At 40.5% G+C, this 14,857-nt stretch overlaps 1 protein-coding gene across 1 annotated transcript; it reads left to right on the top strand.

Moving 5' to 3' along the window:
- The first annotated feature begins 2,014 nt into the window (after positions 1-2,014).
- adamts8a (ADAM metallopeptidase with thrombospondin type 1 motif, 8a) lies at positions 2,015-14,826 on the top strand. Its single transcript, XM_058382855.1, has 9 exons — positions 2,015-3,002; positions 4,964-5,203; positions 6,507-6,639; positions 7,147-7,314; positions 9,048-9,343; positions 10,747-10,933; positions 11,081-11,253; positions 11,583-11,758; positions 11,847-14,826. The coding sequence occupies exons 1-9, from the start codon at positions 2,295-2,297 to the stop codon at positions 12,580-12,582; spliced, it is 2,817 nt and encodes a 938-aa protein (XP_058238838.1). The 5' UTR covers positions 2,015-2,294; the 3' UTR covers positions 12,583-14,826.
- Positions 14,827-14,857: the final 31 nt, after the last annotated feature.

The raw sequence follows: 14,857 nt of genomic DNA, 5'->3' as shown, positions 1-14,857 counted from the left end.
GTCACAGAGATCACGGGTGTGAAAATGAACTCAAGCTCCTTGATCTGTATTTGCGTGATTTATTTATTTACTTGTTTATTGCCGCATGATTAGCTGATTCGATAGTATTATAAATGTGCAGGGGTACAAATTTTCCTAATAGTGGATAGTTAGTGTATGTGCTCTCCACCCCATTGTCATTCATTTCTACGCTTGTACGATATACAATTGGGTTATCATTTCTCTTGGCTATAGGTGATATTAATATGTGCTTAGAGAAAATACGGGTTAGAAATAGTCACAGATTTTGTTTTGGGTAAAAGAACCAGGGTTGCAGCAGATTATTGAGAGCATATCCTGAAAACACTGGAAATATAAGGAATAAGGAATACACCCTGCATGGAATACCTGTCCATTGCAGGCCACCATGCATCCATAACTAGGAGCAATTTATCATAGCAAACCATCTACCAGAATGATAGATTGGAGGAAAGCTGGAGAACTTGGAGAAAACAAACACGGACATGGGGAGATCAATTAAGGAATCTCCACACAGACTTTAACCCAAGCTTATAGGATCAAACCTGGAACTCTGGCGCTGAGTCAGCAATGCTCCCCACAGCTCCACCACACCGTCCATTTAATGTTAATGTTGTGTAGACTGTGTGTAAAACTTCATATGGTTTACACACTCTTATCACAATGACTGAGTGTGTGTGTGGCAACAAGAACAACAAATTAGTAATTCATGCTGCACAAATGAATTTGAATGAAATCAAAATGAATGTTTTTTGTTTATAAAAAATGACACTCATAATTAAAAGCCAGATCATGAAACCTTAAGGATTATTATTTTTTCTTTAATCGTCCCTGTCCCTGAACCCTGTAACTAAGTGGTTCTTATCACAAAAGGGTCTCAACTCTACAAAAAAACCTTTTGAAAATGCCTTTAAGAACCCTTTTTGATGAAACTTATGTAATTGAATTGTATGCATCTCTTCACAGTGCTACCAAGAAAACTATGCTGAAGCTGGTGCATATACACTCTTTATAATACAAACGTGCCATCTGGTGGTGAACTACCCCGAGATAAAAACTTGATTTAAGGATTTCCTGACGCTTTATAGGCAATAGATATTAACTATCTTTTGTTGTTTTCGCCTGAAAGGCAGATGTGCTTGTTTTGATTTTTTTCCTGTTGATGTATGTTTGTTTGTTTGTTTTACTTTTTGTTTTTTCATTTATTTAGTAAGAAGTATACCAGAGCAGAAAACCACAGTAAAATGATGCAGTGGCGCCCCCTACTGGACGTGTTATAATCGTTGGATCATCCAAAAGTTTACAAAGTGCATTGCAACGTGTTTAATCTAAATAGTTTTGAAGCATTCGCTAATTTTAACGGTGAAGCAATTTGCTTTTTTAATTTTGTTAGAGTTGGACATTTTATTAATAGAAAGACGTGCAACATGTTCACCATCCCAATCGCGTAAAATCCAAAAAATCGCCTAACAATGGCCTAATTTGCATCCTCTAACTTTCTTTCTTTCTTTCTTTCTTTCTTTCTTTAATAAATTTTTGATCATCAGTTTTATCAGTCATAAATAGTTTTGTAAAACGATAACTTTGTACTGTACAAAGTGTTGTTCTAATCAGCCTCATTCCAGGGATGAGTAGTTGTGAGTGTCAGACTGTGTCCACTGTCTTCCAGTCAGTCATCGTTTAAAACACGCCCCGATTCCCTCCACTATAAACCTGTCTGAGCTGTAACTGTGCCAAATAATATATTTTGGGCCAAGGCCATTTTCTTTCCAGCCGATTATGATTAAAAATAGCCTAATTTGCGGGAAACATTTCAGTCGGGAAACACTATCACCGGGGTAAAACATTCCACGCACCAGAGCGCGTGCGCGCGCGTGTGTGTGTGTGTGTGTGAGTGAGCGAGAGTGCGCGCGCCGTGCAGTCGGGTAATAATAGGCAGCACTGCACTGTTCGAAAGGGGGCGTGGTCGGGAGTCCCCATTGGATCGGAGTACTCCCGGTCCGCGAGACTATCGGAAATAAACCGCGCAAGTTCAAGAAGATTGCGAGTGTATAAATACCACCGACAAGGGCGCGCGCACACTGAGTGTACACAGGTCGAAGAGCGTTTTCCTTTATGGCGACCTCATGTTCAAAAGTGTCACTTTGGTCTTTTCTGTGAATGGACACAACTCAAGCCGGTGATTTCTTTTAGGTTTATCAAGCATTTTTATTTGAACGTAAGTAGCGAATTAAGTTCTTGTATTTTATGACAATAGTTGCATACCACCACTCACCATGATCTTCACCGCACATTTAATCTGGGCCACTGTTTTGTTCGCTGGACTTGTGAAATGCAATAGCGTGGATTTGGACGAGACAGAGACAATACCTGTCAAAGTTTCTTTAAGGAGAAATGGCCTTTGGCGACAAGAGAACTGGAATGTTTTCCAAATTAAGGCGTTCAGGCAGGTGTTCACACTGTACCTGAAGCCGGACGACAGTTTCATGGCTCCTACATTACACGTTCAGCGCGTTAAAGTGAAACATCTGTCGGCTGTTGTGAACGGCTCCATGCATGAGCGCGTCCTCGAGGATATACTGCCTGAGCCCAGAGACAGCGAGCAGGATCTCAGGGGCTGTTTCCACACGGGTACAGTAAATGAGGACGAGGAGTCGCTGGTCTCCGTCAGTCTCTGTCGTGGCATCCGTGGAACGTTCGTAACGCGCGGTCAAGAGTACTTCATTGAGCCAGTCGGTGCGCGCACTGGAGACGCAACTTTCTCTCAACCTCACATTGTTAAAAGACGAGTGCTCTCCAGAAAGTCCGGTGTCCAGGGAGAGGAAGAGGATAAAAGTTACGTGAAGCAGGGTAAAGACCAGACTGAACAATATGAACAAAAAAAGAAAAATCGGGAACGGAGGTTCGTGTCAGCAGCCAGGTACATCGAGACCCTGGTGGTAGCGGACGCATCCATGACGCGTTTCTATGGAGATGATATCAAGGTAATGTTGCAGTTAGGGTTCCTTTCATAACAAATATAAACTGAACTCACTTTCCCTGAAACGCCTTTTTTCTTATAATAGGACTATAATAAACCCTTTTTGAATCATCACAATAGTGTAATCGTTGGAATATTAACACTGATTTTAAGTTAGAGAAAGCTTGGTTCATGAAAAAAGTAGCCCGTGGGCTGCACATATGTGAACTATGATCGTAAATTCTTCTAAAATTCGTATTAATAAACACGTCATTTATGCGCCTTAATTTTTTCCGTTTCGACTGAGATATGACACAGATTCCAAGAAACGATTCATTTCGTGTGGTTGGACGTGCGTGGGCGGAAGCAAAGAGCAGTGCGTAATGGAGAGGAACGGCGGCGCTCCCGGTGTGAACCCGAGCAGAGCCTATGGGATACATCTAATACAGCATACCTCACCATGCCCTACCTAATACACTTCCAAATTAATGTGGCTGTCCTGTGAGCTTCATATCTGTTTGCCCATGCGCCCATGCTTTTTATTTTCTAGGTGGCACAGTGTCACAGTCCCGAATGCAGACTTCTACCACATACTTCTGTTTTAAATAGTTGTCACATAGTGTAAATCTCCAGTCTGGGAAACAAAAGTCAACTGCTCTTCCTCATCTGCATTGTGCAACTTCAAGATCTAATGCTTGTTCAGCACATCCCTGACTGTTTACCAAGAGCTGCGATTCTTTACTGCAAATCTTTGTGTGAATGAGACCACACAATCCAGCCATGTTTATCATCTCAGACGTTGCACACAAAGTCTGTGATCACAAATGTTTACCATGCTCCTAGTTTTGTTGATAGTGTTTTACCATCATTATGTCTCTCTGTAAACAGAGGATGCAGGGGAGAATTCTTTCAAAGTATGCTGTTGATACTTCCAAATGGTGTGCGAATAACTGAAGATGTTGGAGAAAGACTTATTTTGTCTTTCTTAAATATTAAACTGAATATCCTTCACATCAATCGAAACAATCCTTTCGCATATTGACCGCAACGAACGATAAATTAGGTAACTGTCATAATATGTTCAGAATAGGTAGCAGTTTTTCTTTCTGCGTTTCAGATTGTGAATAAATAATAGAGATCATAGATTAAAAAAGTGCTCATATTAATAGTTTCCTTTAACATTACATTACATTATTATAAGAGGGTCACCTTGTTGTCTGATCATTAGTGTGTTTGTTTCTTCGTTCATCCATTCAACCATTCATCTTCCCAAAAGCGAATGGGTTACATTTGGAAAAAATCCTCAAATCTTTCATCTTTAGTACATGTTTTATTCTGCTCAGGGGTGGTTGTGGGGGATCTCACATCTCAGGAACACCGGAAATGTGTTAAGAATTTACTTTGAATGCAAAGCTATTGAACTGCACCTTGCACACACACACACACACACACACACACACACACACACACATTCACTCATCAACTTATTCACACCCAGGGTAATTTAGCGTAGCCAGTACATGTTCCCAGCATGTTTTAAGTAGGTAGAAGGAAATGGAATATCCTGAAGGAAAACCCACATGGACAAAGAACATGCACAGTAACTATGCTTTTGGTTACAGATTATTGTCAGAACTGGAAATTTAAACTGTATTGTTATTAAATATGAGATTTCCATCTGCTGTGATATGATAAATAGAGACAAAAACTCAAGACATCGATGAAATAAAAATGCTGGCATTAGAAACTGGAGTTAGATACAGCACCATCTGGAAGAGAGGGGAGGCCAAGAGGAGTTTGTTTTTGAGCCGTTTCCACCCATTTTATTGACAAAAAAAAAAACACACAGATGCGTTATATCTAAATATTTGACTACAAGAGGCTTGTAGATTTTAGTGGCTGTACTGATACTGATCAGCTGTACTTACATTTTTAAAATACTTAACTGTAATTGAACTATCATCACTTTCTGCTATTTCTCTGCAGCACTACCTATTAACCGTAATGGGGATGGCTGCAAAACTGTTCAGCCACCCTAGCATTAAGAATGCCGTGAGTCTAGTGGTGGTCAAGATGTTGGTGGTGGAGGATGAGGATGTTGGCCCTGAAGTGTCCAGAAATGGTGGAATGGCCCTACGCAACTTCTGCACCTGGCAACAGCTCTTTAACCCAGCGAGTCCACGGCACCCTGAGCACTACGACACAGCCATTTTGTTCACTAGAGAGGTGAGCCATTCTTTCTGTTCTGAAAGTGCCAGATATTGGTTTGAAATGTTTTTCACTTTAACACGAAACAGGGACGCATAATGTGTATTTACCCAAGTGTGAATGATGTGTTACATTGTAGGATATTTCCTCAATTCATTTATTTTCACTAACCACTAGTCAGTCCACCCTGCACACACATTCACAATTTAGAGTAGCTGATAAACTTTCCGGCATGAAAGAAAAAACTAAAAAAAACCCTGAGAAAGTAACAGTAACCCAGGAAAATGGGGAGCCTGGAGCTGTAAGGCAGCAGCAATAGCCACTCTGCCACGGTACTTCCTTAATTCCTCGATTACTCTCTTTATTTGGTAAACAGTAATGACTCTGCGGTTGCTGCGGAGCTCAGGTTTTGTCCTCTGGTTTTGATTCAAGTTTAGCTTTAGACTAATTTGGAAAGATTCTGGTAATGTGAGAAGTCCTCTCATATTTACTATTTATATTATCTGGGTCATTTAATTATTAATAAGTATATAATAAATGTTTAGAGGGATAATAAATAGAAGCTCACTCTACATTTGTCTGAGAATTAAACAAATCTGTCGTCAACGACGGATAGCTGCAATCATCCTAAATGTTTTATTAATTGCAATCATTTGCATTAAGACCCAAGATGCTACAATACAGGAAAGGAAAATATGTGGCAGACTTTTGACCATATCGCTCATCAAACAGCCACTTCTTAGGTCAAAATAGACAGAATGAGTGAGACATTACTTCTGCCAAGTACAGAAGGTTACCAGTAAAATAGCTGAACTTAAAGCTGATGTTTGGCCAGACAGCCTGTGGCTAAAAACAACTGAATTCATGTTTGTCTCAGTTGCATGTGCCAGATGTCTAGCAGATGCAAAGCTGTCGCTATTTTTCCAAAAAAAAAAGTTTCTGTGTAGCCCTTTTTCATGGGTGAGGTTCCTCAACTCAGGGGTGGCACACATTTGAGATAGGTTCTGGTTTTGGAAGAGTGCAGCAGACCAGGCATCACACAGTTAAATATCCTCCCTCGCTCTTTTTAGTCTGCCAATGTATTTGCTTCATTTTACGATGGAAACACTGACAAATATGTTTTGCTGGCAAGAGCCTACTTGGGGGGGAAAAGGTCTGTCTGGAACTAATGGAGCGATGTCTGGATATCAGTGTCTGAAATCTGTCCCTCCTCTCCTCTCTTCTCCAGCATGGTTCTTTCCTCTCCTCTGGTTGCTGTCTTAACCTGTCCATCTTCCTTCTGAATCCCTTATCCACTCTGTCTCTTTTTTTGCCCCTCCAGGATATTTGTGGACATCAGCATTGCGACACCCTCGGTGTAGCCGACGTGGGAACCATGTGTGACCCCAAAAGAAGCTGTTCAGTCATCGAGGACAACGGCCTCCAGGCAGCCTTCACCGTGTCACATGAGCTCGGTACAGGTCACATACATACAGACACATGCACACATAGACAAAGGCCACCAAATTCCACCCCATGCCTCCGTCTGACATCTCACGCCCGCTGAGTGTCTGGACCAGAGTGGACGGTCCAAATTTAGACTTAGCCATTCATTAATGTGTCTCTAACCGTCTCAGCTTCACTTGAACAGTTTCCATGATCACATTTGCACCATTACAGAATGACCAAGCTGTAATGGCTTAAGGGAATATTTTTATTCCATTAGATCACCTTAATTGCAAAGCTGTTGGATTTAGGTTCCCAGTAAGTATGTCACAGATGATTATGTTCGCATTAAAAACATATTGCCAAACAACAAGCAGTTTCAGTAGCAGCTGTGCTAAACAGGCATTCTATGTGGTTGTGTGATATGCCTCTGATGCTGGTTGCTACTTTATAGGAAAAAATCCATATTCATACAGTGCCTCATGGTTCAAGTGTCACAGACCTAAACCGTTTCTCCTCTCTTTGCCTCCTCACAGGCCACGTCCTAAGCATGCCACACGATGACTCCAAAACCTGTGAGAAATTGTTCAGTGACATCGACGGACACCACTTAATGGCTCCCTTCTTTGTCCACCTCAACAAGACACTTCCCTGGTCACCATGTAGTGCTCTTTACATTACAGAGTTCTTCGACAATGGGCATGGTATGGAAATCATACTGATATCCTTATGTTTACATAAAATTACAGCCGGTGTAGATGAACAGTTTTGTCTCAGAGGTTTGGTTGTCCATGTCTTTGCGTGCCTTAATGCAGCTGGTGGCTGTAGGCAATGAAAGTTATAGGAGTGAGGAAAAGGAAAATAGACTGCTGTGACATAATTGGAAGAACGTAATGGACCAAAAAAGACGACGAATTAGAATTAGAAAAGCACATTGGAGAATGCTTATGTTTAAAGGGAGATATTAAAGAGATTGTGAACTCTATGATGAATAAGTCTTTAATTGGGTGACCATATAACTGTGTTTCTAAAGGTATAATAGCATGCTAGAATATTTAAGTGGACGTAAGACTGACAAACAGCACTCAAATTATGTGTGAAAGTATTTAGGAATATGCAAATGTAAACTAAACTATGCCCATTTTAAAATTACATGGCTCCCTTAAGATGAGATTTTGAGTAATCCTATGGTTTTGGCACAAGTTCAGGTCCTGGTTTTTCATGATCCAGAGCAAAAAAACAATATCATTCAGTAACCATTTCAAGACACTTATCCTAAATCTCGAAGTTGTCATTATTTCGTTAATGGAAACTTGCCACAGAAAACAAGCAGTGCAGTGGAAATCTATAAAATGGAGGTCTCTGTTTTACAAGTTTAGTCACACTTTTTTTCATATGTCTATTCTGCCTTTACTTGCTCCCTAACCACTAATAACAGACCTGAAAAACCACACTGTGTAATTTTGCTGAGAATGTAAAAACTAACCACCTATGTTGAGTATGCTCTCTTTTTTCATTTCTTTCTCTCTGGGTGGTTCTTTTTGTTTTTTTTGCCCTCACCACATGTAATGTAGTCAGGTGACAGACACATGCCAGGCATGTCTGATATTGTTGCAGGAATCTGTTCAAGGTTTCCCATGTTTACTGTCTGTACAATCTACCGCATACTTCAGTGGAGCATTCCACACAATGCCAGAAAAAGAGAAGAGTGCATTGAAAAATAGCAAACATATTTTTGCCTGAGATTGATTTATCTGTCCGTATTTCAGTCTGAGCTCCGCTTCCTTGTGTCATCCTCGGTGACTAACACATTCCAGTTTTAATAGCTGTTTTCCCGCACTCAGATGCCGTTATTGGCAAGCACAGGCCGCTTCTACTGAACTTGTTCTCGCCGCAGGTACAAAGAGCACTAATAAAAATGCAAACTTTAGATTTATAAAATTATTTTATTTATGCAAGCTCTAAAATGACTTAAGCTAGAAGTTAGATTTAAGAATCAAGAGTCTTTTAAAAAAAAACTCCTAGGAACTGGTGTTTGATTGTACATGATGCACTAGATATGATGGAATTGTGTTATTTAGAGCTGTATAGTCAGTGTTAATGATTGAGCTGAAGTGAGGTCAACTGGAGCTGCATCATTATAGGTTACACAATGGAAATCTCCAGATGAGACCATTTTTGATTTACGCACATTGTGAAAATACTTCCCTCAAGCTACAATTGTGCACACCTGTTTACTCCAAATAAAAGGTTGTTTCAGCAAACTTAACTTACAGATGCTTGTGCTGATGTGATTTCAGTGAATGGTGGATGCAAGAGAGCAGACCAAGTGAACAGTATATTTATAATCTCTTGTAGAACGGCATGTGTATTTTATTGACATATCAGTACTCATTTTTATGTGTTAAATTTGTGTGTGTGTGTATTCTGTCTTTAGGTGACTGCTTACTAGACATGCCAGATCAGACTATTCCCTTAAGGGATGAGCCTCTGGGCCACATGTTTGGTCTCGACCGTCAGTGCCAGCAAGCATTCGGGGAGGAGTTTTCCCGCTGCCCTAATGCCCCAGAAGACCAAGCATGCATCCAGTTATGGTGCCGTGAAGAGGGTACACTACAGTGCACTACCCGTAATGGGAGCCTTCCCTGGGCCGATGGCACACCCTGTGGTGAAGACCGGAGCTGCCACAGGGGTGTGTGTGTCTCAAGCATATTGGCAGAGAAGGGAGAGGAGGTATGTGCAACATGAGCCTAGTTTGAGTAAGACTCATTTTGATTTAACTGAACAAAAATTCTAGTAATTGGTAAATGATTGGCTTGTAGCAAATAGACACAAATCCCTATGCTGTTTCTTTGTAACTGTATTGTTATTAGTCTAATCTTTCAGTGCCTGAAAATGCACCACAAGCGCTTTTACCGATCCAAATGCTACATCAAATTAAGATCACCATTTGCCCGGTCAGACATATTCAGCATATTGTTTAGGTGTTTGGACAATGAATCAGACGTTTCATTTTTCACTTCTAGAAGTCCAAGTAGGTGCTGCCATTGGAACCCTTCCAGGGCTTTCTCAGACATTCTCAGAAATAATCTATCTACTTAAAATCCAGTTCATGATTGCCAGACAGTTCTGTAGCCAGAGAGATAGAGAAAGGCAACAACTGGCAGGAGTAACAGTAAGAGAAACATGGAAAGAAAGATAAGCAATAAGAGAGAGAGAGAGAGAGAGAGAGAGAGAATGTGTGAGAAGTATGTTGAGGTGGGTGGCTACAACAGCAGAATACTACATTGAGTTCCACTCCTGTCAGCCAAGAACAGGAATCAGAGGCTACCAAGGGCACAGACTCATCAAAACTGGACAGTTGAAGATTAGAATAAAAACACCTAGTCTTTTTGCCAGACTTCAGCTGTCCAGTTTTGGCCTGTGATTCTTTTGCTTGGATGATGGGAGTGGAACATGATGCAGTCTTCAACTGAGATGCGTTTCTGCTCACCACAGTAAAGTGTTATTATATAGCGTTACTATAGACTTCCTGTCAGCTCTGCTCCTTTTTCTCATTAACAAGGTGTTTCAGCCTTTAGACTATATGGTCACAGGATGTTTTTCTTTCTCTAAAATCTAGAGACTGTTCTGTGTGAAAATCGAAGGACCTCAATAGTTATGGAAATACTCAAACCAGCCCATCTAGTACCAACATCCATGACAACCAAGTCACAGATAACACTCACTCATTATGATGACGTAACTGAAGCTCTTGATCTGTATCTTTGTGATTGCCGCACGATTGGCTGAATCTATTACAGCTAAAATGTGTAGGAGTATAGCTGTTCCTAATAAAGTGGACAGTAACTGTATAGATCAATAGACTGGCATGTAAAGTTAAAATGAATACACAGATGTTTACTGAAGATTTGCATTATACTTTTAATACAAGCATTACATCAATTCAGCCGAAGCCTGGATAATTTGATAAATCAATTGTGTAAAAATTGCTGTGATTTATTCTTGTGTAAACTACATCACTGCTTAGTTACATGCTTTTTACATGACAGTTACATGATTATTGTTTCTTCAATCCTTCCACATGTTTATTGTCAGTGAGGTATAGATAGATGATTGATTTTCTTGTGTTTCAGGAACCAGTCAATGGTAGCTGGGGTGCCTGGGGTGCCTGGGGTCCATGCTCTCGGACCTGTGGCGGTGGGGTCGAGTTTTCTCATCGAGAGTGCACAGATCCAATGCCACAAAATGGAGGATCCTACTGCGTGGGTCAGAGAGTAAAATACCAGTCCTGCAACATTCAGACCTGCCCAGAAAATCATGGTAGCCTTTTATAAACACTGTACTCCTACTCCCTTTTTTTGGTAAACATCATTGTGTATAGAAATGCTTAGAAGTAAAAAGTACAATATTTTCCACTTTTACATTTCATTTTATTCGGGGCTTATTAATAGTCTTTTAATTCCACAGGTAAGAGTTTCAGAGAGGAACAGTGTGAGAAATACAACAGCGATCGTTACTTGGACATGCATGGCAAAATAAAGCAGTGGATCCCAAAGTATGCTGGTGTTTCGCCCAGGGATCGATGCAAACTTTTCTGCAGAGCCAAGCACAGCAATGAATTTAAAGTCTTTGAAGCCAAGGTGCAACTTTCTCAGTAATATTTGATTACATTTTAATATATGAAAAACATTTTTGTCTAATAAATGAAAACCAAAACCTTATATCTGAATCTTTCCAAAGCCCTGAATATATTTTTGCACTCTACTGGTTATGCAAAACCATTAGACATGGTCTGTAGGTCATGCTCTGTAGTAAAATGTGAAAGCTGAGTCACCGAATCCTCATTGTCTAGTACCCTATTTCCCCAATAGTACACTTGCAATTGTTTATGTGGTCTTGTTGAACAGCTGTTTAGTTTTTGTATTTTCAAGTGTAAACACAACCATCTGTTGTTAATGTTTTTGATCAGGTTGTGGATGGTACCACCTGTGGTCCAGATACCACGTCTATATGTGTCCAGGGACAATGCATCAAGGCTGGCTGTGACCACATCATAGGCTCCAATCATAAGCTGGACAAATGTGGTGTCTGTGGTGGAGATGGGACAAGTTGTAGAAAAATTAGTGGCACTCTAAACAAAGCTATGTAAGTGAGGAATATCTCTTCAAGATTTCTACACATCTTTAAAATGCCATGTTTTTGCTCTTTTACAAATAGTATTATATTTTCACAGCTTTGGGTACAATGATATAATTACCATTCCTGCTGGGGCCACCAACATTGACATCAAGCAGCGTAGCCACCATGGCATCAAGCATGATGGTAATTACCTTGCGGTAAAAGCAGAGGACGAAACCTACATTCTCAATGGGAATTTCTCAGTATCCACAGCTGAACAGGACATTCCAGTGCGTGGTGCCGTCCTTCGATACAGTGGCTCATCCACTACCCTGGAGCGGCTTCTCAGCTTCCAGGTACTCGAGCAAACCATCACCATCCAGCTTTTGTCAACAGCAGGCGACACCTCACCTCCCAGGGTTAAATACACCTTCTACCTGCCTCGGGACCTTCCCTTCAGCAAGCCAGATGTAGAGAGCAGCCTCTTCCCACATGCCATCCTGCCATTTGGAGGAGCCGAATGGGTCCTAGGTGAATGGTCTGAGTGCTCAAAGAGCTGTGGTGCTGGCTGGTCCAGGAGGAGTGTTGAGTGTCAGGACAAGACAGGAGCCCTGTCGTTCTCATGCGACATCGAACTGCGGCCAACCGACATCCGACCGTGTGGTGATCTGCCCTGTCCTGTATGGCAGATGGGACAATGGTCAGCCTGCTCTCGGACTTGCGGTACCGGTGAGCGCCAGCGCAGTGTGCTGTGCATAGACTACACAGGAAAGCCTGTGGAGCCAGAGAAGTGCAACCCAGATAAGAGGCCAGAGGCTGTTTCTTCAGAGTGCTTTTACCAGGACTGTTAAAACAAAATGTTCCCTGCAACAAAGAACAGGGTCAGGTGTTGGCAGAGGTTTAAGATCCATAGGGCAGGTAATGGATGAGAGAGCTATTAACACAACACCCTTCCTTTTAAATAGGAAGCTGACCATGCTTCAGAAGCAAGCAAGGAATTTGTAGCATTCAAAATGGGTACAGAAATCACCTGTCAAGCCTAATAACGGCAATAGATATAAGGTTTCATGTATATTATAAATTCTCATTGTTATTCATATTCATCTATTTTATATTTTAATCATTCAAACACTATTGAATATATTTTCCTGCCCCACTGTGATCTACCTCAAACCATAAGAATGTTGTAATACTAAAGGAAAGGCTTCTGTTTTAAACTTTACTACAAAGGAATATTACCTTTGCAAAAACCTGCTGAAATTTATTCAGATATTACTGGTCAAATACCTCCATTTGCATTTCAGTCCACAATAGACTGATATATTGTCTGAGTCGAAATTTTAAAGCTACCTGAGACATGAACACACCGGTTTCACGAGCATAGGAGCGTTCGTCTCTTTAGGCTTAGTCCAAATCCAACTGCCTTTGTTTTTTTCAGTAGATCATTCTTCATACACATGCTTATGCGCTATTTCACGTGTTTAATTTATTTGCCAGTTTGTATTCTATAAAAGTGTGTTTATTAACTGTTAACACTTCTCATAATTTAATGCTGGGTAATATGATATAAAATATTTCAGATTTATGCATTTCAACACTGGAATTTAGTACAGTCCTTAGCCACATAGGGATAAACAAACATTATCTAGGCCAAGCTGTTGAATAGTGAGGGCATTCTTAGTATCATTTTTATCCTTTAAACATTTGTCTGCTTTCTTTGAAAATTATCGAGCTGCTTTGTAGTTTAATACAGTGAACTGGCTCAATCTAGACGATAAACTCTGTTTTTTAATATAGCCAGGCCATCATATTGTTGCAAACAACTGTGTTAAGACATGGCCTTGATCTTTTTTTAAAGCCACCTTCCACTGTCTTTTCTATCACCGTCCTCTGTTACACAAATCATACGAATGTATGCATCATCGAAATGCAAAGCCCTTGTGAAAAAAGTTTTTTTCCATATTATAATGTCTGGGAATTTGGATGGAACAGAAAAATCCAAGACTACTCTTATAAAGTAGTGTAGAGCAAAGAGAGTGATGAACTGAATATAAGGTTCTTTTTCACTAACAGGCAAAATAAAATTCAGATATGTGAGCTGAAAATATTGAGTATTAGAACAACAATGAGGTCAACAATACACAGCATATATTCAATTATACGATAGTTTGATTGGACAAGCTGCGTTCCAAGAGTTTAACAGCAGTGGTTCATTTCACTGTTTGTATCACTTCGCTTGTTAAAAATCACCAGATAAAATTCCAATTCTAGCAATATCAAAACATTACCATGGGCATGTTGACATGCACCGGTCTATCCAGCTGTGGCTTCCTGGAGAACGATTTTCATTGACGAAACAAAAATAAATGAAACATAGAAATAGCCTTTATTTGTCACATATACATTACAGCACAGTGAAATTCTTTCTTCACATAGCCCATCCTTGGAGGTTGGGGTCAGAGTGCAGGGTCAGCCATGATACAGCGCCCCTGGAGCAGAGAGGGTTTAAGGGCCTTGCTCAAGAGCCCAGCAGTGGCAACTTGGCGGTGCTTGGGCTTGAACCCCCGATCTTCCGGTCAACGACCCAGAGCCTTAAAACCACTTGAGCACTTGAGCCCTGGCCATATATATATTTTTTTGTCTGAAATGTCAGTTACTCAATATTTATGGCTTGTTTATAGAAAAGCAAGATCACAGTTGTGCTGTTGTACTGAATATCAGCGTGACTGTGATTATCTTCAGCCCAATGCTGATTATTCACTACGTCACTCATGCACATACATGATATTGCCTCTCTCTCTCTCCGCCCAGACCCAAAAGAATAACAAAAACAACCCCAATTTAATCGTGTTAGTCCAAAGATTTGCATTCCTTCTGAATCGAGATGTTCTGAAATTATGTAGATCTGATACTAGAGCATTCTATCCCTTCAGTGAAGGTCTGTATGATGCTATTGTTATAGCTTCCTTTTTAAGGTATTTATTTGTTTTTTGTTTTTCTAACTTGAAACACCCACGTTGTGTTTTATTTCTTTGTTGCTGTTGTCTGTCCTCTATATCTGATATGAACTAATTAAAAGTGTCTGAACATGTTCAGTACGTTGTCTTATTTGGTGTGTGACACCTG

Source organism: Hemibagrus wyckioides, linkage group LG28 (assembly GCF_019097595.1).
Source record: "Hemibagrus wyckioides isolate EC202008001 linkage group LG28, SWU_Hwy_1.0, whole genome shotgun sequence".
NCBI lineage: Eukaryota > Metazoa > Chordata > Actinopteri > Siluriformes > Bagridae > Hemibagrus > Hemibagrus wyckioides.
The sequence above is the reverse complement of the archived record's forward strand: the minus strand, read 5'-3'. Positions and strand labels throughout refer to the sequence as shown.